The 24,059-nt window shown below is 45.6% G+C and overlaps 1 protein-coding gene across 1 annotated transcript in view; it reads left to right on the top strand.

The window, feature by feature from the left end:
• PGAP1 (post-GPI attachment to proteins inositol deacylase 1) overlaps window positions 1-24,059 on the top strand; it is a 1,319,879-nt gene that overhangs the window by 45,260 nt on the left and 1,250,560 nt on the right. Inside the window, exon 2 of the mRNA XM_069733825.1 lies at window positions 21,618-21,771. Coding sequence (XP_069589926.1) covers window positions 21,618-21,771 — 154 coding nt within the window. The remainder of the gene's footprint in view (window positions 1-21,617; window positions 21,772-24,059) is intronic.

Raw genomic sequence — 24,059 nt, 5'->3', positions numbered from 1 at the left:
CATTCCAGCAGCTAAACAAATTTCATAATGAAACATAAATTAAGTTAAAATTTCTCTGTAAACACAATTAAATGTATAGTCATTTTCATCATTTTTCAATGACTTCTACCAGGTACAATTTAATGTGTGGGGGGCGGGGTTATGTGTGGTAATATGGGGGGCGGGATTGTGTATAATGTGGTAGAAGGCGGGATTGTGTGGTGGTGGGGGGCGGGATTGTGTGTGGTGATGTGGTGGGGGGCGGGATTGTGTGTGGTGATGTGGTGGGGGGCGGGATTGTGTGTGGTGATGTGGTGGGGGGCGGGATTGTGTGTGGTGATGTAGGAGGCGGAGCTTCTGTGCAGGGGGCGGGATTAGCGAGTAATCACGATGCCTCTTATATAGATAGATTCTAGGTTCTTCAAAGTAGCCACCTTTTGCTTTGATGACTGCTTTGCACACTCATGGCATTCTCTTGATGAGCTTCAAGAGGTAGTCACCGGAAATAGTTTTTGCTTCACAGGTGTGCCCTGTCAGGTTTAATAAGTGGGATTTCTTGCCTTATAAATGGGGTTGGGACCATCAGTTGTGTTGTGCAGAAATCTGGTGGATACACAGTTGATAGTCCTATTGAATAGACTGTTAGCTGCTTTTTTCTTGCCATAATACAAATTCTAAGTAAAGAAAAACGAGTGGCCATCATTACTTAAAGAAACGAAGGTCAGTCAATCCAAAAAATTGGGCAAACTTTGAAAGTGTCCCCAAGTGCAGTTGCAAAAACCATCAAGTGCTACAAAGAAACTGGCTCACATGAGGACCGCCCCAGGAAAGGAAGACCAAGAGTCACCTCTGCTTCTGAGGATAAGCTTATCCGAGTCACCAGCCTCAGAACTGGCAGGTTAACAGCAGCTCAGATTAGAGACCAGGTCAATGCCACACAGAGTTCTAGCAGCAGACACATCTCTACAACAACTGTTAAGAAGAGACTTTGTGCAGCAGGCCTTCATGGTAAAATAGCTGCTAGGAAACCACTGCTAAGGACAGGCAACAAGCAGAAGATACTTGTTTGGGCTAAAGAACACAAGGAATGGACATTAGACAAGTGAAAATCTGTGCCGTGTGTCATGATCCCAATGGCAGGGGATCACTAAAGGACAAGCACAGATACAAACAAGCTCTAGGGTGATGGAACCTGAGCTGACCGCGACCCTGAACCTAACACACAAATAAAAGTAGCCGGGGAACGTGCCTACGATGATCCTAGACGTCTCGCTCCAGCCGAAGATCTAACTTCCCCTATTAGAAGAAACACAGACCTCTCTTGCCTCCAGAGAAATCCCCCACAGAAATAGCAGCCCCCCACATATAATGACGGTGAAATGAGGAAAGCACATACGCAGTATGAAAACAGTTTCAGCAAAATGAGGCCCGCTAAAGCTAGATAGCAGAGGATACAAAAGTGAACTGCGCGGTCAGCGAAAAACCCTTAAAAAAACCATCCTGAAATTACTTGAACTCATGTGCCAACTCATGGTACATGAGGAGCAATTTCAGCCCACTAGAGCAACCAGCAGCAAAGAATCACATATCTGCAGGCTGGACTAAAAACCAAATAAAGCAAAACACCAAAACAGGAAAATCCAAACTTAGCTTGACCAGAAGGTTCTAGGAGCAGGGAGCAGAGGTAACAGGACACGCTGGATACATTGATAACCGGCGATGAAATGCCAGCAAAGCCAGGTTAAATAGGAAACTCCCATATCCTGATGGAACAGGTGGAACCCAGAGACCCAGGAAAGACAAGTCACCCAGTACCATCAGTAACCACCAGAGGGAGCCCAAAAACAGAACTCACAACAGCCGTGGTCTGATGAGTCCAAATTTGAGATCTTTGGTTCCAAACGCCGTGTCTTTGTGTGACGCAGAAAAGGTGAACGGATGAACTCTACATGCCTGGTTCCCACCGTGAAGCATGGAGGTGGTGTGATGGTGTGGGGGTGCTTTGCTGGTGACATTGTTGGGGATTTATTCAAAATTGAAGGCATACTAAACCACAGCATCTTGCAGTGGCATGCTATTCCGTCCGGTTTGCGTTTAGTTGGACCATCATTTATTTTTCAACAGGACAATGACCCCAAACACCTCCAGGTTGTGTAAGGGCTATTTGACTAAGAAAGAGAGTGATGGGGTGCTACGCCAGATGACCTGGCCTCCAGAGTCACCAGACCTGAACCCAATCGGGATGGTTTGGGGTGAGCTGGACCGCAGAGTGAAGGCAAAAGGGCCAACAAGTGCTCAGCATCTCTGGGAACTCCTTCAAGATTGTTGGAAGACCATTCCTGGTGACTACCTCTTGAAGCTCATCAAGAGAATGCCAAGAGTGTGCAAAGCAGTCATCAAAGCAAAAGGTGGCTACTTTGAAGAACCTAGAATATAAGACATAATTTCAGTTGTTCACACTTTTTTGTTAAATATATGATCCCACATGTGTTAATTCATAGTTTTGATGCCTTCACTGTGAATGTACATTTTTCATAGTCATGAAAATACAGAAAAATCTTTAAATAAGGTGTCCAAACCTTTGGTCTGTACTGTAAGTCTCTTATATCTCAGGTCAGTTAAAAGGTGTATTGGCTGTCATTAAGGGGTTAAAAGCAAAAATCCTGTTGCTCCCTTCTGTACAGTTATCTTGTTTATTTGTCCACACTTTTGTGTGCAGCAGTCCTTGTTATTGCTGCCATGCTTTTCCTGAGATCATTGTAGGGAGATTGAAATTGTACTACAGTCCTTGTATTTTTTCATATATCTTCCAGCTACTTTCTGCCACTTAGATTGCGTTGTTTTATACACTGGGCCTGAGTTTTGGTTCATTCTCACCAAAAAAAAGAGGGAGATTCAAATTCTCACGAAGTGGATATACAGTCATGGCCAAAAGTATTGACACCCCTGCAATTCTGTCAGATAATACTCAGTTTCTTCCTGAAAATGATTGCAAACACAAATTATTTGGTATTATCTTAATTTAATTTGTCTTAAATGAAAAACACACAAAAAGAATTGTCCTAAAGCCAAATTGGATATAATTCCACACCAAACATAAAAAGGGGGGTGGACAAAAGTATTGGCACTGTTCAAAAAATCATGTGATGCTTCTCTAATTTGTGTAATTAACAGCACCTGTAACTTACCTGTGGCACCTAACAGGTGTTGGCAATAACTAAATCACACTTGCAGCCAGTTGACATGGATTAAAGTTGACTCAACCTTTGTCCTGTGTCCTTGTGTGTACCACATTGAGCATGGAGAAAAGAAAGAAGACCAAAGAACTGTCTGAGGACTTGAGAAACCAAATTGTGAGGAAGCGTGAGCAATCTCAAGGCTACAAATCCATCTCCAAATACCTGAATGTTTCTGTGTCTACCATGCGCAGTGTCATCAAGAAGTTTAAAGCCCATGGCACTGTGGCTAACCTCTCTAGATGTGGACGGAAAAGAAAAATTGACATGAGATTTCAACGCAATATTGTGCGGATGTTGGATAAAGAACCTCGACTAACATCCAAACAAGTTCAAGCTGCCCTGCAGTCCGAGGGTACAACAGTGTCAACCCATACTATCCGTCGGCATCTGAATGAAAAGGGACTGTATGGTAGGAGATCCAGGAAGACCCCACTTCTTACCCCGAGACATTAAAAAAAACCAGGCTGGAGTTTGCCATAACTTACCTGAAAAAGCCTAAAACGTTTTGGAAGAATGTTCTCTGGTCAGATGAGACAAAAGTAGAGCTTTTTGGGGAATGGCATCAACATAGCGTTTGCAGGAGAAAAAAAGAGGCATTTAAAGAAAAGAACACAGTCCCTACAGCCAAACATGGCGGAGGTTCCCTGATGTTTTGGGGTTGCTTTACTGCCTCTGGCACTGGACTGCTTGACCGTGTGCAAGGCATTATGAAGTCTGAAGACTACAAACAAATTTTGCAGCATAATGTAGAGCCCAGTGTGAGAAAGCTTGGTCTCCCTCAGAGGTCATGGGTCTTCCAGCAGGACAATGACCCAAAACACACTTTAAAAAGCACTAGAAAATGGTTTGAGAGAAAGCACTGGAGACTTCTAAGGTGGCCAGCAATGAGTCCAGACCTGAATCCCATAGAACACATGTGGAGAGATCTAAAAATGTCAGTTTGGAGAAGGCACCCTTCAAATATCAGGGACCTGGAGCAGTTTGCCAAAGAAGAATGGTCTAAAATTCCAGCAGAGCATTGTAAGAAACTCATTGATGGTTACCGGAAGTGGTTGGTCGCAGTTATTTTGGGTAAAGGTTGTGCAACCAAGTATTAAGCTGAGGGTGCCAATACTTTTGTCTGGCCCATTTTTGGAGTTTTTTGTGAAATGATCAATGTTTTGCTTTTTCCTTCATTCTCTTTTGTGTTTTTTCATTTAAGACAAATTAAATGAAGATAATAATACCAAATAATTTGTGCTCGCAATCATTTTCAGGAAGACAATGTGTATTATCTGACAGAATTGCAGGGGTGTGAATACTTTTGGCAATGACTGTACTTCTGTCCTGTTAGTTTGTCGTATGTCAGCCAGCCACTTTCTGCCACATACATTGTTGTTTTTTTGCACAGGGCCTGATTTTTTGTTCAGTCTCCCCAAATAAAAAGGGAGATTTGAAATCTCAACACGTTTATATACACCTTCTACCTTGTTTTACAGTACCATATAACAGTTATTTTGGTTAGATTTTCCAAAACATGAGGAAGTCAGGTGGAAGAGGCCGTGGGCGGTGGTTTCCAGCTGGTACTGATGGTGGTGGTGGTGCATCTGTTGGTAGTTGCAAAAGCACAATAGCACCTAGGGCTGGAGGTTTTGAGCCAGGGTCATCGTCTGGCTACACAAGTTTTCGAAGGCTCCCTTATCTGGAAGTAGGAAAACTGCTTTTAAAGCCGGAGCAGCAGGAAAGTTTTGGCTTTCCTTGCTGACTCAGCCTCTAGCTCTTTCGCCTCCTCTTCAGAAAGTTCCAAATATAAAAGCAGCGAGTCGTCAGTGGATGCTCCCAGTCAGGACCAAGTCGCTTCCTTGTGTCCTTCACCCAAAGCAAAAGTGAAGGATGCGGCAGGCGACACTACAGTTTACTCCATGGAGCTCTTTACACATATCATGCCAGGGTTAGAAAAGGAAATAGTTAACAACCCATTACAAGATGAATCGGACATGGAGTGCACTGATGCACAGCTAGATTATTATGCTGTTCCATTGACTCAGATCACTATATTCCCCTCGCAGTGTACTGAGCCAGAATCTGACCCTGATGAGACTATGGTGCCCCGTCCTGAACGCTATAGCACCTTACACGGTGACACAGAGGAAGGTGCACATGACATTGAAGAGGAGGTGATAGATGACCAAGTTGTTGACCCAGATTGGCAGCCATTGGGGGAACAGGGTGCCGCTGGCAGTAGCTCTGAAGCGGATGAGGATGATCCGCAGCAGGCATCTACATCGCAACGGTTTTCATCTGGCAGGCCCGTATCTTGCCAAAAACGTTTGACAAAACCAAAAACACTTTTAGGACAACGTGCAATGCCTGAAAAGGTATTCGATAGTAGGAAGAGTACAGTGTGGAAATTTTTTAACCAAGATCCGGATGATCAGTCAAAAGTGATCTGTAAGAAATGCTCAAAGACCTTTAGCAGAGGGAAGAATGTCCAAAATTTAAATACAACGTGCATGCGTACACATTTAACCAGCATGCACTTGCAAGCCTGGACGAACTACCAAACGTCCCGTACCATTGGTGCACCCGCTCAGAATGAAGGTAGTCAGCAACGCTACATTGCTTCCCTCACTGTAAGCCCACCGGTTAGGACACCACCAACAGCAAATGTGGAGGTGTCGTCGCAAGGCCAAAGAAGTCAAGGAATCACAAGGTTCTTGGTAGGAAACACTGTAGGTAGGCCAACATCAAGAATACCATCACCAACCCTCTCTCAATATGCCATGTCCACTACCACCCCTGCTACCATATGCAGCTCACCAGTCCAGCTCACCCTGCAAGAGACTCTCGTTAGGAAAAGGAAGTACTCATCCTCTCATCCGTGTACACAGGGTTTGAACGCCCACATTGCTAGACTAATCTCGTTAGAGATGATGCCCTACCGGTTGGTTGGAAGCGAAGCTTTCAAAGCCCTGATGGCCTACACAGTACCACGCTATGACCTACCCAGTCGACACTTCTTTGCGAGAAAAGCCATCCCTCCACCAGCATGTCAAAGACCGCATTGTCCATGCACTCAGGCAATCAGTCAGTAGAAAGTTGCACCTCACCACTGATGCATGGACCATTAGGCATGGCCAGGGACGTTACGTGTCCATCACGGCGCACTGGGTTAATGTGGTGGATGCAGGTTCCACAGGGGACAGCCATAGTGGGACAGTTCTGCCTAGTCCACGGTCTAGGAAACAGTTGGCAGTAGGCGTTCGACACTCCTCCTCCTCCTCCTCCTCCTCCTCCTCCAGAAGCGAAAGCTCGTCCACAGAGCGCAGTCGCCCGACCACTCCATCTTCAGCTGCCAGTGTTGCACACGAGGTGTCACATTATGGAACAGCTAGTGGTAAGCGTCAGCAGGCTGTGTTGGAAATGAAGTGTTTGGGCAACAACAGACACACCGCGGAAGTACTGGCCGAGTACTTGCGGCAAGAAACTGTCATGGCTGAGCAGTGTACATCTTGAGGCAGGCAAGGTAGTCAGTGATAACGGAAGGAATTTTATGGCTGCCATAGCCCTTTCAGAACTGAAACACATTCCTTGCTTGGCTCACACCTTGAACCTGCTGGTGCAGTGCTTCCTGAAAAAGTATCTGGAGATACCAGCCCTGCTCCTGAAGGTGCGAAGACTTTGCTCGCACATCCGCCGGTCGCCCGTACACTCCAGCCGTATGCCAAACCATCAGTGATCGCTGAAGCTTCCCCAGCACCGCCTAATAATCGACGTTGCAACAAGGTGGAACTCCAAACTGCACATGCTTCAGAGGCTGTGCGAACAGAGGCGTGCTGTAATGTATTTGTGGGAGGATACACATACACTGGCAGGCAGTTGGATGGCAGACATGGAGTTGTCTGGTGTGCAGTGGTCGAAGCTCCAAGACCTCTGTCAAGTCCTTCAGTGTTTTGAGGAATCCACACGGCTGGTAAGTGCAGACGACGCCATCATAAGCATGAGCATCCCACTAATGCATCTGCTGATGCAAAGTTTGACGCACATTAAGGAGCAGGCGTCTGCGGCCGAGGAGGAGGGAAGCCTTGAGTCAGCCATTGTCTGCTCAGGGAACTCTCCTGGATGAGGTGGCGGACGAAGAGGAGGAGGAGGATGATCGGGATGAATATTTATGGCAGGAGGATGCTTCTCAGGGGGCAATAGAAACTGGTGGCGTTGCAAAGTCAGGTACAGGGTTTTTGTGGGATACAAGTGATGTTGATTTGCAAGAAAGTGCTCCTCAACCCAGCACAAGCAGTGAATTGACACCTGGAACATTGGCCCACATGGCTGATTATGCCTTGCGTATCCTAAAAAGGGACCCCCGTATTATAAAAATGATGACCGATGACTATTACTGATTGACCTGCCTCCTGGATCCACGTTATAAAGGGAAATTACAAAATATCATGCCACATGAGAACCGTGAGCAAATATTGGCTACCAAACAAGCAACTCTTGTAGACCGTTTGGTTCAGGCATTCCCAGCACACAGCGGCGGTAATAGTTCTCACACGAGCTGTAGGGGGCAACATGGCAGAGGTGTTAGAGGTGCACAAATCAGAAGTGGCGTTGGACAGAGGGGTTTTATGACCAGGTTGTGGAGTGATTTCGCAATGACCGCAGACACGACAGGTACTGCTGCATCGATTCAAAGTGACAGGAGACAGCATTTCTCCAGTATGGTTACGAACTATTTTTCCTCCCTTATCGATGTTCTCCCTCACAGGTCATTCCCCTTTGATGACTGGGCATCAAAAATAGACACCTGGCCTGAATTGGCAGAATATGCATTACAGGAGCTCGCTTGCCCAGCTGCTAGTGTGCTATCAGAAAGAGTCTTCAGTGCTGCTGGTTCAATACTGACTGAAAAAAGGACTCTTCTGGCTACCCGAAATGTTGATGATCTAACCTTCATTAAAATGAACCAATCATGGATTTCAAATTATTTTGCCCCACCTTCCCCTGCTGACACGTAGCTTGCCTGAAAAATGTCTTGCTTTTGGCCTCCTCTTACTGACTGCTCCAATGCCTCCATTTGCAGCTGCTGAATGTCCACCATAGGCCATTTTTATACCTCCCTAAATGGGTTGACTCCCCCCACAGGGCCGTGGTCACCACTTGGTGCAAACACCCGTGCGAGTGCCGTTTGCCTGGACAGGTGGGTGTGCCCACTTTTGGGTGACGACACTGGCACAGGGTCCCTCATAGTACAATGAAGTGTCTCTGACGGTGGTGGTGCACACCCAACATCAGACACTCTGTCGTAATATGAGGGGCCCTGTGCCAGTACCGCCGCCCACGAGATAGTGTTCCCCCAGCTCAAGCAGTGCTCTACCCCTTGCAATACTTACCTCTCCCTGCTCCACCACTGTGTAGTCTGTGCTGTTAAATCCTTCAATTGTACTGCCAATACAAATTTGTTGAAAGGATAGATGATAGTTAAAATATACAGGGGCCCTGGCCTCCATTTAGACCAGTTAATACTTTGCGACTACTACCACTGCCCGCTACTCAGCAGAGGAGCCCACCCCAGTACCTAGCTATGCCGCCTGGTTAGTCCTGTTACCAATTTTGAACTACATTTAGCCTACTTTTTTTTATTTTAGGCCTACTAAGTCTCTCTGAGCCTCTCATAACAGTTGTCCTCCGCTGAAAAAAGCTATGCTGCCTGTGTACTCCTCTTACCAATTTTGAACTGCTTTTAGCCTACTTTTGTATTAGAGCCTACTAACTGTGTCTGCGCCACTCTTTACAATTGTCCGCCACAGAACAAAGCGATGGCGCCTGTTTAGTCCTGTTACCAATGTTGAACTGCTTATAGCCTACTTTTGTATTTGGGCCTACTAGCTGTGTCTGCCACTCATTAAGGTTGTCCTCCACTGAATAAAGAAATGCTGCTCGTTTAGTCCTGTTACCAATTTTGAACTGCATTTATTCTACTTTATTATTTGGGCCTACTAACTGTTTCCTCCTCATCTTGCCCATTGCCCAGCCACTGCTAGATGAGTCTGCTGGTACATTGACCCAGACCACTACATTCCCCTTGCACTCTACACAGCCTGAATCTGACCCTGCTGAAAGTCAGGTTCCCCTTCCCACATAATATACCACCTTACATGGGGACAAAGAGGAAGGTGCAGATGAAAGTGCAGGTTCCTTCATCAGGTGGGGGGGGCATACTCGTTGGCACTGGCACAGGGCCCCTCATAGTACGCAAAAGTGTCTCTGGCAGTAGGAGGCGCCACCCGCTGTCAAACACACTGCCGTACTATGAGGGGCCCTGTGCCAGTGCAACTAGTAGGCCCCCCTGCTTGCTCAGGATCACAGCACTTGCAAAGTTGAAATACTTATCTCTCCCTGCTCCACCGCCGTGACGTATTCTGCGTTTCCTGGTCCCACAAAAATTGAGCTATCCCTAGCCCCCCACAACTTTAGCTAAATGACCCCCTGTTTTCAATGCCTAACTATTATTATGAAGTAAATTAAGATTACCAAGCTTAAGAAATAAGAATTGATGTTTTTGGCATTAAAATGGGCACTGTAGGTGTTTTCCTGTCTTCCACTCGCTGCCGACTTTGATTCCCCATTGACTTGCATTGGGTTTCATGTTTCGGTCCGCCCCCGACTTTTCGAAATAATCGGCCGATTTCACCCGACCCGACTTTTGACAGTCGGGTTTTGCGAAACCCCACTCGATCCTAAAAAAGTAAAAGTCGCTCAACTCTACTTGTGACTATCCATGTTCCTCCTGATTACACTCCAGAGGTTTTCAATGGGTTTCAGGTCTGGAGATTGGGCTGGCCATGACATGGATTTGATGCGGTGGTCTTTCATCCACACCTTGATTGACCTAGCTGTGTGGCATGGCGCATTGTCCTGCTGGATAATACAGTCCTCGGAGTTGGGGAACTTTGCCTGAGCAGCAGTAATCAACTGTTTTTCCAGGATAAACTTGTATACGGCTTCATTCATACGTCCTTCGCAAAGAACAACCTGCCCTATTACAGCCTTGCTGAAGCATCCCCAGTTCATCACTGATCCTCCACCAAATTTCATAGTGGGTTTAATACACTGTGGCTTGTACGCCTGTCCAGGTTTGTGTCTAACCATTTGACGACCAGGTGTTGGGCAAAACTGAAAATTAGACTCATTTGAGCAAGATTACCTTACTCCAGCCCTCTGGTCCAATCTTTATGGTCTTTCGCAAACTTCAGCCTGGCTCTCCTCTTGCTTTTCCTTGATGAAAGGCTTTTTTTTTTTTTAGCTTTTACATGGTTTGAGTCCTGCCTCTAGGAGCCTGTTACGAACTGCACTTCACCCCAGCTGTCATTTGACATTCCTTTTGTAGGTCACTTGATGTCATCCTGCAGTTGCTGAGTGACATTCGAATAAGATAACTGTCATCCCGGTCAGTGGAAAGTCATTTTCACTCTCTGCTGCTCTGTAGCTTCGTTGTCCTCAAAGTCTGCTGCTTGACCTTGTTGTAATGGACTGCCGTCTTGGAAATTTAAAGGATGGAGGCAACGTGACGCTCACTGTGTCCCTCTGCTAGTAAGGCCAGAATTGAACCCTTCTTTTCCTCACTCAAGTCTTGACTTTTAACCATGCCAAAGGAGTTGAAAATACATTTTTTAATTCCTATTACTTTTGGGATATTACTAGCAAATGTTTTGTCATCCAGCTTGTTTTATTGCAATAGGCTTGTAAACACCACAGCAGTGTGGTTTTTTTTTTTTTTATATTTTCCTTCGTAAAATAAGATTTGCTTCAGGTAATCACCTAATCAGAAGCACATTAACTAGAATGAGGTGTACTCTGGTTGGAAAAAAACTGACACTGGAATGGAATGGCTGTCAGACATGTAGAGAAGCTGATTTTTATTAAACTGTGCAGTGGTCTTTGTGTGTGTATGTATGTATTTATGTATATATATGTGTGTGTGTGTGTGTATATCTCTATCTCTATCTCTATCTATCACATTGTCTAAGGGGTACGTCTGTCTGTCCTTCTGTCACGGATATTCATTGGTCCTGGCCTCTGTCTATCATGGGAATCCAAGTCTCTGGTCGCCGCAAAACAGCCACGACCAATCAGCGACGGGCACAATCCGGAAGAAAATGGCCGCTCACTCCCCGCAGTCAGTAGCCGGCGCCCGCTTCCCGTAGTCTGTGTCCCCTCCGCTCCCCGCACTGTGTCCCCGCCGCTCTGCTCCCCGCACTGTCCCCGGCGCTCCGCTCCCCGCACGCTCCATACTCCCCTCCGGTCACCGCTAACACAGGGTTAATGCCGGCGGTAACGCATTCCGTTACCACCGCTATTAACCCTGTGTCCCCAACCTTTTACTGTTGATGATGCCTATGCGGCATCAATAGTAAAAATGTCATGTTAAAAATAATTAAAAAAAAAAAAACAACAAAAAACCTGCTACACTCACCCTCCGCCGCCTTTCTCGCTCCTCTCCACGCTCCCGGGACCGCTCTATTGCAAGCGGCAGGTTCCGCTCCCGTCCCAGGGCTGGTGTGGGACTTGGACCTGCCGTGACGTCGCGGTCGGTCATGTGACCGCGACGTCATCATAGGTCCTGCTCACACCAGCCCTGGGACGGGACCGTAAGCTGCCACTTGCAATGGAGCGATCCCGGGAGCGTGGAGAGGAGCGAGCAAGGCGGCGGAGGATAAGTATAGCAGGACTTCAACGGGCTATAGGTGAGTATATGTTTTTTTTTTTTTTTTTTTAAGTCTCTATACTACGTGCCTCTGTGCTGGGCAATATACTATGTGGCTGGGCAATATACTACGTGGCTGGGCAATATACTACGTGGCTGGGCAATATACTACGTGGCTGGGCAATATACTACGTGGATACGCAAAAATGACATCATGTACATACGGGGAATAGGTAACAAAGAGAGAGGCCCAATTGTTATGATAAGGTAATTCAGTACCACAATGGACATAGAAGTCAGAGCACATACAGTGATCTGACAATAACTCAAAAACATAGAACAAGCTCTGAGACGTGGGAACTCTGCTGACCGCAATCCCTAATCCTCTCCAACCACACTAGAGGCAGCCGTGGATTGCGCCTAACGCTCCCTATGCAACTCGGCACAGCCTGAGAAACTAGCTAGCCTGAAGATAGAAAATAAGCCTACCTTGCCTCAGAGAAATACCCCAAAGGAAAAGGCAGCCCCCACATATAATGACTGTGAGTTAAGATGAAAAGACAAACGTAGAGATGAAATAGATTTAGCAAAGTGAGGCCCGACTTTCTGAACAGAGCGAGGATAGGAAAGGTAACTTTGCGGTCAACACAAAACCCTACAAAAACCACGCAAAGGGGGCAAAAAGACCCTCCGTACCGAACTAACGGCACGGAGGTACACCCTCTGCGTCCCAGAGCTTCCAGCAGGCAAGAAAAAACAAATAAGCAAGCTGGACAGAAAAAACAGCAAACAAAATAACAAAAGCGGAACTTGGCTATGCAGAGCAGCAGGCCACAGGAACGATCCAGGAGGAAACAGGTCCAATGACAGTCTATGAGACAGAAAGCAGTATAGCCTAAAAAGGTAGTAGGAAACATACCAAAGTGTACACGCCAGTCACCACGCCGTCCACCGCTGACCCGACGCGTGTTTTGGTTAAGAAACCTTCCTCAATATACTACGTGGCTGGGCAACATACTATATATATATATATATATATATATATACCGTATATACTCGAGTATAAGCCGACTCGAGTATAAGCCGACCCCCCCTAATTTTGCCACAAAAAACTGGGAAAACTTATTGACTCGAGTATAAGCCTAGGGTGGAAATGCAGCATTTACCGGTGAATTTCAAAAATAAAAATAGATCATTATTTCCCCATAGCTGTGCCATATAGTGCTCTGCACCGTTCATTATTTCCCCATAGCTGTGCCCCATATAGTGCTCTGCACCGTTCATTGTGCCCCATAGCTGTGCCATATACGGTTCTCTGCACCGTTCATTGTGCCCCATTGCTGTGCCATATACAGTGCTCTGCACCGTTCATTGTGCCCCATTGCTGTGCCATATACGGTGCTCTGCACCGTTCATTGTGCCCTATTGCTGTGCCATATACGGTGCTCTGCACCGTTCATTGTGCCCCATTGCTGTGCCATATACAGTGCTCTGCACCGTTCATTGTGCCCCATTGCTGTGCCATATACGGTGCTCTGCACCGTTCATTGTGCCCCATTGCTGTGCCATATACGGTGCTCTGCACCGTTCATTGTGCCCCATTGCTGTGCCATATACGGTGCTCTGCACCGTTCATTGTGCCCCATATCTGTGCCCATATACGGTGCTCTGCACCGTTCATTGTGCCCCATTGCTGTGCCATATACGGTGCTCTGCACCGTTCATTGTGCCCCATATCTCTGCCCATATACGGTGCTCTGCACCGTTCATTGTGCCCCATTGCTGTGCCATATACGGTGCTCTGCACCGTTCATTGTGCCCCATATCTGTGCCCATATACGGTGCTCTGCACCGTTCATTGTGCCCCATTGCTGTGCCATATACGGTGCTTTGCACCGTTCATTGTGCCCCATTGCTGTGCCATATACGGTGCTCTGCACCGTTCATTGTGCCCCATAGAAATCTCTGCCGCCGTTGCTGCAATAAAAAAAAAAACCACATACTCACCTCCCTTGATTGCAGCTCCCGGCGTCTCGTTCCGGCGCCTCCATCTTCCCGGCGTCTCCGCTCTGACTGATCAGGCAGAGGGCGCCGCGCACACTGTATGCGTCATCGCGCCCTCTGCCTGAACAGTCAGAGCGCAGACGCCGGGAAGATGGAGCGGCGCCCGGCGGCTGGAACGAGGACAGGTGAATATGCTATACTTACCTAGTCCTGGCGATCCTCGCGCTGTCCCTCTGCCTGGTCTTCGGTGCCGCAGCTCTTCCTGTCAGCGGTCACCGGCACCGCTGATTAGAGGAATGAATAGGCGGCTCCGCCCCTATGGGAGGTGGAGCCGCTTATTCATATCTCTAATGAGCGGTCCCACGTGACCGCTGAAGAGGGGAAGAAGCTGCAGCACAGAAGCCCGTGGGACGGCAGGGACAGCGCGAGGATCGCTGGGACTAGGTAAGTATACCTCAGCGCCCTCACCCCCTCACCCGCCGACCCTGCCACCCACATTGACTCGAGTATAAGCCGAGAGGGGCACTTTCAGCCCAAAAATCTCGGCTTATACTCGAGTATATACGGTATATATATATATATATATATATATATATATATATATATATATATATATATATATATATATATATATATATATATATATATATATATATATATATATATTCTCAAAAAAAAAATGGGGAACACTTAAACAGAATATAACTCGGAGTAAATCAACCTTCTGTTTAATCAAACTGTCCACTTAAAAAGCAACACTGTTTGACAATCTTTTTCACATGCTGTTGTGCAAATGGAATAGACAACAAATGGAAGTTATTGGCAATTATCAAGACACACTCAATAAAGGAGTGGTTCTGCCGGTGGGGACCTTAGACCACATCTCGGTACCAATGCTTTCTGGCTGATTTTTTGGTCACTTTTGAATGTCTGTTGTGCTTTGACACTCGTGGTAGTATGAGACAGACTCTACAACCCACACAAGATGCTCAGGGAGTACAGCTCATCAAGGATGGCACATCAATGTGAGCTGTGCCTAGAAGGTTTGCAGTGTCTGTCAGCATAGTGTGCAGAGGCTGGAGGTGCAAGTAGGAGACAGGCCAGTACACCAGGAAACGTGGAGGGGGCCATATGAGGGCAACAACCCAGCAGCAAGACCACTACCTCAGCCTTTGTGCAAGGAGGAACAGGAGGAGCACTGCCAGAGCCCTGCAAAATGACCTCCAGCAGGCCACAAATGTGCATGTGTCTGCACAAACTGTTAGAAAACGACTCCATGAGGATGGTCTGAGTGCCCGACGTCCACAGATGGGGGTTCTGCTCACAGCCCAACACCGTGCAGGAAGCTTTGCATTTCAGCAGAACATCAGGATTGGCTATTTCGCCACTGGCTCACACTGTGCTCAGTGTGAACCTGTTTTCATCTGTGAAAAGCCAGATGGCCAGTTCGGCCCTGGATGGTGCCAACACTGATCATGGCTAATACTGCAAGTTTTCAGCTATAGTGGACAGCTGATAACTGCTGGATTGTCACCTGTATGGGGATGCTAGTCTCTTATATCTTAGGTCATTAAAAAGACGTATTGGAGGTCATTAAGTGGCTAAACTAAGCTACTTTCCTATTCAACCTCTTTATTACTCCCCAAAGCCTGTTTTCACGTTCATGACCAGGCCAAATTTTAAAATTCTGACCAGTGTCACTTTGACTTTTTTCGTGACATATTGTACTTCATGATAACATATTGTACTTCATGATGGTGGTAAAATTCATTCGATATGACTGGTATTTATTTGTGAAAATAAAAAAATAGGAAAATTTGCAAACATTTTGCAATTTTCAAACTTAATTTTATTGTCTTTAAACCAGGGAGTTGGGTCACAAAAAATACCATATGTTTCAGATTATATGATGCACTTTTCCCCAAAAAATATTTGGGGAAAATGGGGGTGTGTCTTCTAAAGCAGATATACCTTACTGATTCGTGAGGACGGAGGACACCACTAAATATATACCGTATTTTTCGGACTATAAGATGCACCGGACTATAAGGCGCACCCAGGTTTTAGAGGTGGAAAATAGGGAAAAAAAATATTTGAAGCAAAAAAAGTGGTAAAATATTTAATAACATACTATTATATATAATAACACCACATATAATAGTATGTTATTATGTTGGAAGCTGCGGGACCACTGTGGTGTCTGTACAGTACTATATGAAGATTCTGGAGGGTGAGTATAAGAATGGGGGCACAGGGCTTATATTTAAAGCACCACTCCAGCACTGAAAAATAACACTGGAGTGCTGCTTTAAAATCCAATGGGAGAACTATAACTCCCAGCATGTCCTGCAGATCCTATGACATGCTGGGAGTTATAGTTCACTAAAGAAGTGGCAGAGTGCTTTATTGTGTTTTGGAAAGACTAACCTCTTAATTGTGACAGCCAGCCACACTGTGGTGATGTAAAAGCATCCCATGACTGCACACAGAGCCCTCCCTCTTGTTGCCTTTCCACAGCACAGGTAATGGAAGCCAGCAGATTCTAGTGTTGGAGTCTGAAGGACCTGTGATGATGTCAAGAAGAGGGAGGGCTCTGTGCTGCCATGTGATGCTCCAGCCCGCCCATTTCTGACATCATCACAGGTCCTCCTTGTGCACACTGCACAGCACTCTGCTCCAGCCCAGGAAGGTACAGCGATCTCCTCTCTCACCTCTCTCCCGGACCCTGCTGCTGCTGCCTCCTCCCCCGGACACATGGATCTCCCCAGCTGCTGCAGGAATCAGCGCTGGGGAAGCCATGTGTGTCCCTGCTTAAGTGCAGTATTCATTTGCCTCTCTGGACTCAGGGCTCAGCTAATAGGTGGGTGGGGAGTAGCTAATGAATATTCACTGCACTTAATCATCGGGACCACATGGTTTCCACAGCACTGATTCTGGGCAGCAGGGACATCCTGAAGTGGGATAACAGTGCGATGCCACTCACTGCTGCCCCCTCCCCACATGCTACATCCGTACCATAAGACGCACCCACACTTTCCTCCCAAATTTGGAGGAAAAAAAGTGCGTCTTATGGTCAGAAAAATACGGTAACTGTTGGGGCTCACCGTGGACTTGGAAACATTGCAACTAAACCCATAGAGAAAGATCAAGTCCACACGGAAGGGAGCACCACAACCATATATAAAAAATACAAAATCCTTTATTAGTAAGCTTTTTACAAAAAAATGCAACACACAAAAAGATACATCACACAGAAAAATGGATAAAAACATTTAAAAGTGCAACAACAGCACAAATCTTGTACACAAGTCATATCCTAATATGATAATGTAAGAAAAGAGTGACAACCCACATCCCGAACTACTCCAGCATGGTCATACAACACAAAATAATGGCCTGTGGTATAACCATATACAATGTGCTTAGTATACAGAAACAATTAATTATATATACATGGTTCACAGATCAAAACACAACAATATGAGCAAATAAGTTTAGAATTGCTAGTATCACAGTACCATATAGCCCTACAGGTATCCATAGAAAACAATGGACCCCACAGCCAAATAAAAAACAATGCCTAATTGCCCTTTACCCAATGCAGCCATGCTAAATTAAGGGACCACAAAGTATAAGGTCCTGCATGTCCGAAAAAGAATCAAATGCATACACCATGTGGAATCCAAATGTTGAGATCAGGCTAAGGCCATGTGTATATCGATGGAAAAGAGAGGAGTGAAGGAGATGTGGGAAAAGAAACCCACGTGTATCGCCGCAAAAGTGGCGGCTTCCTCAGGGAGAGGTAGCATACTGTGTGTCTTATCAATCCAATATTTATGTAGAACAAATGAGCTAAATGGTGTTCACCTGTTAGGAAACAACAGTGAGGAAGGCACATGAGCAGACTGGTCGCGGCTATCTTCAGTGTTTGACACTGAACAACATTACAACGATAGCGATCCGTGACGTTGCAGCGTCCTGGATAGCGATATCGTTGTGTTTGACACGCAGCAGCGATCAGGATCCTGCTGTGACATCGCTGGTCGTCGCTGAAAGTCTGGAACTTTATTTCGTCGCTGGATCACCCGCTGACATCGCTGGATTGGTGTCTGTGACGCCGATCCAGCGATGTGTTCACTGGTAACCAGGGTAAATATCGGGTTACTAAGCGCAGGGCTGCGCTTAGTAACCCGATATTTACCCTGGTTACCATTGTAAATGTAAAAAAACCCAAACAGTACATACTTACATTCCGGTGTCTGTCGCGTCCCCCGGCATCAGCTTCCCTGCACTGTGTCAGCGCCGGCCGGCCGTAAAGCAGAACACAGCGGTGACTACACCGCTCTGCTTTACGGCCGGCGCTTACTCAGTGCAGGGAAGCTGACGCCGGGGGACGCGACAGACACCGGAATGTAAGTATGTACTGTTTTTTTTTTTTTTTTTACATTTACAATGGTAACCAGGGTAAACATCGGGTTACTAAGTGCGGCCCTGCGCTTAGTAACCGATGTTTACCCTGGTTACCCAGGGACTTTGGCATCGGTGGTCACTGGAGAGCTGTCTGTGTGACCGCTCTCCAGCGACCACACAAGGACTTTCCAACGATCACGGCCAGGTCATATCGCTGGTCGTGATCGTTGGAAAGTTGCTGAGTGTGACGGTACCTTTAGAGTCTGCCGGCTGTTGTAACCAGAAGTTAGTGACGTTACTGCAGGGAGGGGAAAGCTCTGGGCTTTCACAAGATGTCTACAGAGCCCCAGCAGCTTCGGACACCCACAGCGGCATTTAGGTCAGGGATGGGAAACCTTTTTCCAACCAGGGGCCATATCAAAATTTCTACCATCATTCGGTGGCCACATAATAATGATAATCTTGAAAATGACCCCCGGTATATTTAGTCAAACATTTAATTACGTAAGTCACCCTTAATGTGACAGCTGGAGCTGCTTCTCCTTGGTGCATCTGTGATGTTGGGTGATACTAATCATGTTGCTTCTCATAGCTGCTTTTCCAGGGGTGGCACGAAGATCATAGGGGGGCACAGATCATGGAGGGGCATGTAGCTGGAGGGGACTTATAACAGGGGGCACAGATCACATGGGAGCACAAATATCATAGTGGGTACATAGCAGGGTGGCACAGGGATCACAGTGGGGCACGTAGATCACAGGGGGGCACAAAGCTGGGAGCCACAGATCACAAGGATACACCTAGCTGGGGGCCACGAATCACGGGGGCATTTGGAGGGCACAGAAATCACAGGGGTCATATAACTGGAGGGCACGTAAATCATAGGGGGCATATAGCTGCGGGGGGGGTGGGGGGGGGGTGAACAGATCACTGGCGGGTGAACAGATCCCTGGGTTGTGAACAGATCACTGGGGGCTTATAGTTGGGGTGCCAAATAGATAATATTGGGGCACAGAGCTGCCAGCACAGAAATCGCTCTGGACTCTGGCAGCAGCTCCTCTTCTGGGACGGGAGAGGATTCGTCGCTAACCCCACCCATCCCCATGGCATCATTCATGTGCAGGGCAGGCAGCGTTCTGTGATGAATGCTGTGTACCGTGCACTTGGGGGGGAGTTAAAGAATGGCAGCATACGGCTGCCGCCCGAGTATTGCGGTCTCCGGGGACCTTCGAACGGGCTGCATGTAAACCCACCGTAGGCCGGAGGTTCCCCACCACTGATTTAGATGGTACAAATACACCTTTTCATTTGTCATGCTACTTCGCATTAATTACTGAAAATCACCTGAAGGGTTAATTAACTACCTGACAGCAGTTTTAAATATGTCAGGGGGTGCGGTTTTTAAAATGGTGTTTCCTTTTTTCCCCCCCAATATATAGGACCGTCAAAGTCCCTTCAAACCTGGATAGGTCCCTAAAATAATACATTTTATATCTTTCCATGAAAAAATGAAAAATTGCTGCTACATTTTAAACCTCCTAAAATGCAAATAAAATGGCATTTTACAAATGGTGCTGATGTAAAGCAGGCATGAGGGAAATTATGTCTGTTTGTCTGTGGTATAACAATCTGGATTAAATGGATAACCATTGAAAGTTTGAACATTACACTTTTTTACTTTGTCAAATTTTTTTTATTTTACAAATAAGCACAAAACATATTGACCTAAATTTATCATTATCAAAAATTATAATGTGCCAAGATTAAACAATCTAAAAATCACTGGGATTTGTTGAAGAATTCCAGAGTTATTACCACAAAGTATTTAGAATTGAGAGTCCTCAGTGGTTGATACCTTTTAATGGCTAACTGAAAAGATGGTAACAAATTGCAAGCTTTCGAGACTACACAGGTCCCTTCATTGGGCATAGACTAATATAAATTCTGAAGAATCACATATTTATGCACAATACAGCCCAGAAATAATGCCGTAGAAAGCATTAGTGCGCATGCGTCGGCGCACTATGTCCTGGAACACAGCGAAAGACTTCCGGGACATTGTGCACCGGCACATGCGCACTAATGCTTTTCAGCTTGGCCCGCAGTTGGGCAAAGCATACTGCGCGTGCGCAAGGCGAGATTGCATTGCACACGCGTGTATTACGGAGGAAACCTAATCAAATTCAAGACAATATTGCAGCCAGTGGGAAAGAAAGGGTGCATGAAAGAACAGAAAACACCGCCCATCGGACCGCTAACAGAGCCCGCCAAATTCAGGTCACAGAGTCCCCTTAAATCAATGCGATACATTCATTCCTAAACGGAGTATGTCAAAAGTAGTCATCAGTTAATATTCTCAAACTCTTCTGTCTATGAGATTTGAAATTGCACTTTAATACATGTAATCTCATGTCCATGGTGCTATGATTAGTGAGACAAAAAATGTTTTGCCACATGTTCTTTTCTGTCATTGTGTGGCGATGAGAGGTAATTCTCGATGGAGTCTGAGCCACAGCTCACTGCGTGTCTAAGCCACTCACCTAGGTCGCAGTGCGCATGCCCAGGAATCCCAGCCCCGCAGTGTGAATAAATCATAAGACACTGCGTGGCTGGGATCCACAAGCAGGGCGGCCGCACAGGCGCAGTCAGCGTGACTGCATATGAGGACAGACGGGCAGCGCTCACTACGACTGCCCCAGGGAAGTCAAAAGAGCGCAGGCGCTGGCAGATTTAAAAACAAACAGCCCTGAGGAGGCGGCGCCCGTCGCCAAGAAGACTTGAGTGACGGCTGTGAGGCGTCTGCAGCAGGGGGGGAAAGACCTGCTCCAGGACTGAAGACAGTTGTTTCGCCCAAAATATGTGATTCTTCAGAATTTCTTTTAGTCTTTGCCTGATGAAGAGACCTGGTATAGTCTCGAAAGCTTGCAATTTGTCACCATCTTTCCAGTTAGCCATTAAAAAGTATCAACCACTGAGGACTCTCAATTCTAAATATGTTTCTTTCTACTGGCTAGCACAGTACAAATATATATGTATGTATGTATGTATGTATATATATGTATGTATATGTGTGTATATCTATATCTATATATATCTCTTTCCTGTACCACATAAAGCGACACTGGCCAGATTTAAAAAATCTTTGGCCCTGTCAATAAGTGGATAAACGAGAAGTTTTATCTGTATCAATGTAACTGTATATGCAACATATTTGGATGATTGTATTGTTATGTGATTGATATTGTATGAGATGCAAGTTAAAAAAATTAACTTTTTTTTTTTTTTTTTTTTTATCTTAGAAAATACAGCTTCCGAAAAAGGTGTCCAAATATTATCCAGCATATGAATTGCATCTTTATGGTGAGGGTATTTACACAGAGGGAAACAGAAATCTTTCCTTAAGTGGAATTCCAATTTTATTCCTTCCTGGAAATGCTGGCAGTTACAAGCAGGGTATGTGAAATTGTATATTACAATTTTGTGTTATTTGTAATTAAAGTTTTGGCCCTATGTGTAGATAGAGATAGAGAGTTCCTTTACAAATTTAAAGGAACATTCACTAATAAATATAATTACATAAATTCAAAATATTAAAATCATGAAAACAAAATATTAAAATCAAAATATTCAAAAAAAAAATCAAAACCCTTGTTTTCATGATTTTAATATTTTGAATTTATGTGATTATATTTAACAGTGAATGTTCCTTTAAATTTGTAAATCTGTAAACAGCATTGTGATTGGCTGTTTATTGTTTAAATACTGCCTTCCTGTTCCCATTAATAAACTCCCACCTGAAGAAGACTGTGTTTACCGTTGAAACGCGTTGTGGCAAACGACATATGTTGTCTGAGTTTCCTTCAGCGCTCCTGGGACTGATTTCTGTTTGACACACATTATCTGCCTCTTAACCCGTTCACGACCTTGCCCTTTTCCGTTTTTGCATTCTCGTTTTTCACTCCCCTCCTTCCCAGAGCCATAACTTGTTTTTATTTTTCCGTCAATTTGGCCATGTGAGGGCTTTTTTTTGTGGGACAAGTTGGACTTTAGAACGACATCATTGGTTTTAACATGTTGTTTACTAGGAAACGGGAAAAAAATTCCAAGTGCGGTCAAATTGCAAAAAAAGTGCAATCCCACAATTGTTTTTTGTTTGGCTTTTTTGCTAGGTTCACTAAATGCTAAAACTGACCTGCCATTTTGATTCTCCAGGTCATTACGAGTTCATGGACACCAAATATGTCTAGGTTACGTTTTATCTAAGTGGTCAAAAAAATTCCAAACTTTGTTAAATAAATAAATAAATTGCACAATTTTCCAATACCCGTAGCGTCTCCAGATCACAAAAAATGGGGTCAGGTGAGGGCTTGTTTTTTGCGTTTTTAATGATGCCATTTTGGTGCTGATACTTTCTTTTGATCGCCCGTTATTGCATTTTAGTGCAATGTCACGGCGACCAAAAAAACATAATTCTGGCGTTTCGAATTTTTTTCTCGCTATGCTGTTTATCGACCAGGTTAATCCTTTTTTTTTTGATAGGGTGATTCTGAACGCGGCGATGCCAAATGTGTAGGTTTGGTTTGATTTTATTTATTTTTTTTTTTTTTGAATCGCACCCCGTGATTTAAATTCTTTTTTTTCATATTTTTTAAAACTTTTAAAAAAAAAAAAACTTTTGCCATGCTTCAATAGCCTCCATGGGAGGCTAGAAGCTGGCATAAAAAAAAACCAAAAAAAAAAAACCCAGTATACAGCCAGAGATGCTTACCTGTTCAAGGCCTCCAACAATTGCACTAACCAGGGTGCAGCGGACCCAAATTAAGATGGCAAATACACAGGTGCAATAATACCGATAATGCAGCCACCCGATATTTGGCAGCTTAAATATTGTGGCCATAATATCGACCAATACCTTGCATACATTGTTATGTTTTTGGTGCACTGTATATTTTTTCCACGGTGCGGCTGGGCCCTAGATGGCTCTGTACACTGTGGCCTCTGTTCACACAGGATGCATTATGGTAAGCCCGCTACATGGCGTCATTAATAGGCTTTGAGCCATATACTTTGCATTCCTGCGTGAACACGCCACATACAGACTATTTGTTTGCACAGGTGCACCAAGCGGCCAATTCCTCATTGTAGGGTGGCTGCATTATCGGTATTATTGCACCTGTGTATTTGCCATCTTAATTTGGGTCCGCTGCACCCTGGTTAGTGCAATTGTTGGAGGCCTTGAACAGGTAAGCATCTTTGCCTGTATACTGGTGTTTTTTTGTTTAGAATAGTGGAGGTTTTTCCTCTTATGGTGTTTTTTTTAGAAGCTGGCATAGCCTGATCGGCTTTGCTACATAGCAGCGATCATCAGATCGCTCCTATGTAGCGGATTTACAGGCTTGCGATGAGCGCCGTCTACAGGGTGGTGTTCCCAGCAAGCCGGCATCTGTAACCATTGAGGTCTCAAGGAGACCTCTGGTTACTATGCTGATGCATTGCTGACCCCCGATAATGTGACGGGGGTCGGCGATGCGCTCATTTCCGGTCCGATGGCTGGAAGCGCCTGTTAAATGCCGCTGCCAGCATTTGTCAGCGGCATTTAACTAGTTAATAGTGGAGGGGGTATCACGATTTCACCTGCCGCTGTTGCGGGCACATATCAGCTGTTCAAAACAGCTGACATGTCCCGGCTATGAGGTGGGCTCGGCGCCGGAGAGCACATCAAAGGGGGGGGATCCGACCTC

Source organism: Ranitomeya imitator, chromosome 7 (assembly GCF_032444005.1).
Source record: "Ranitomeya imitator isolate aRanImi1 chromosome 7, aRanImi1.pri, whole genome shotgun sequence".
In the NCBI taxonomy this organism is placed as follows: Eukaryota; Metazoa; Chordata; class Amphibia; order Anura; family Dendrobatidae; genus Ranitomeya; species Ranitomeya imitator.
The sequence above is the reverse complement of the archived record's forward strand: the minus strand, read 5'-3'. Positions and strand labels throughout refer to the sequence as shown.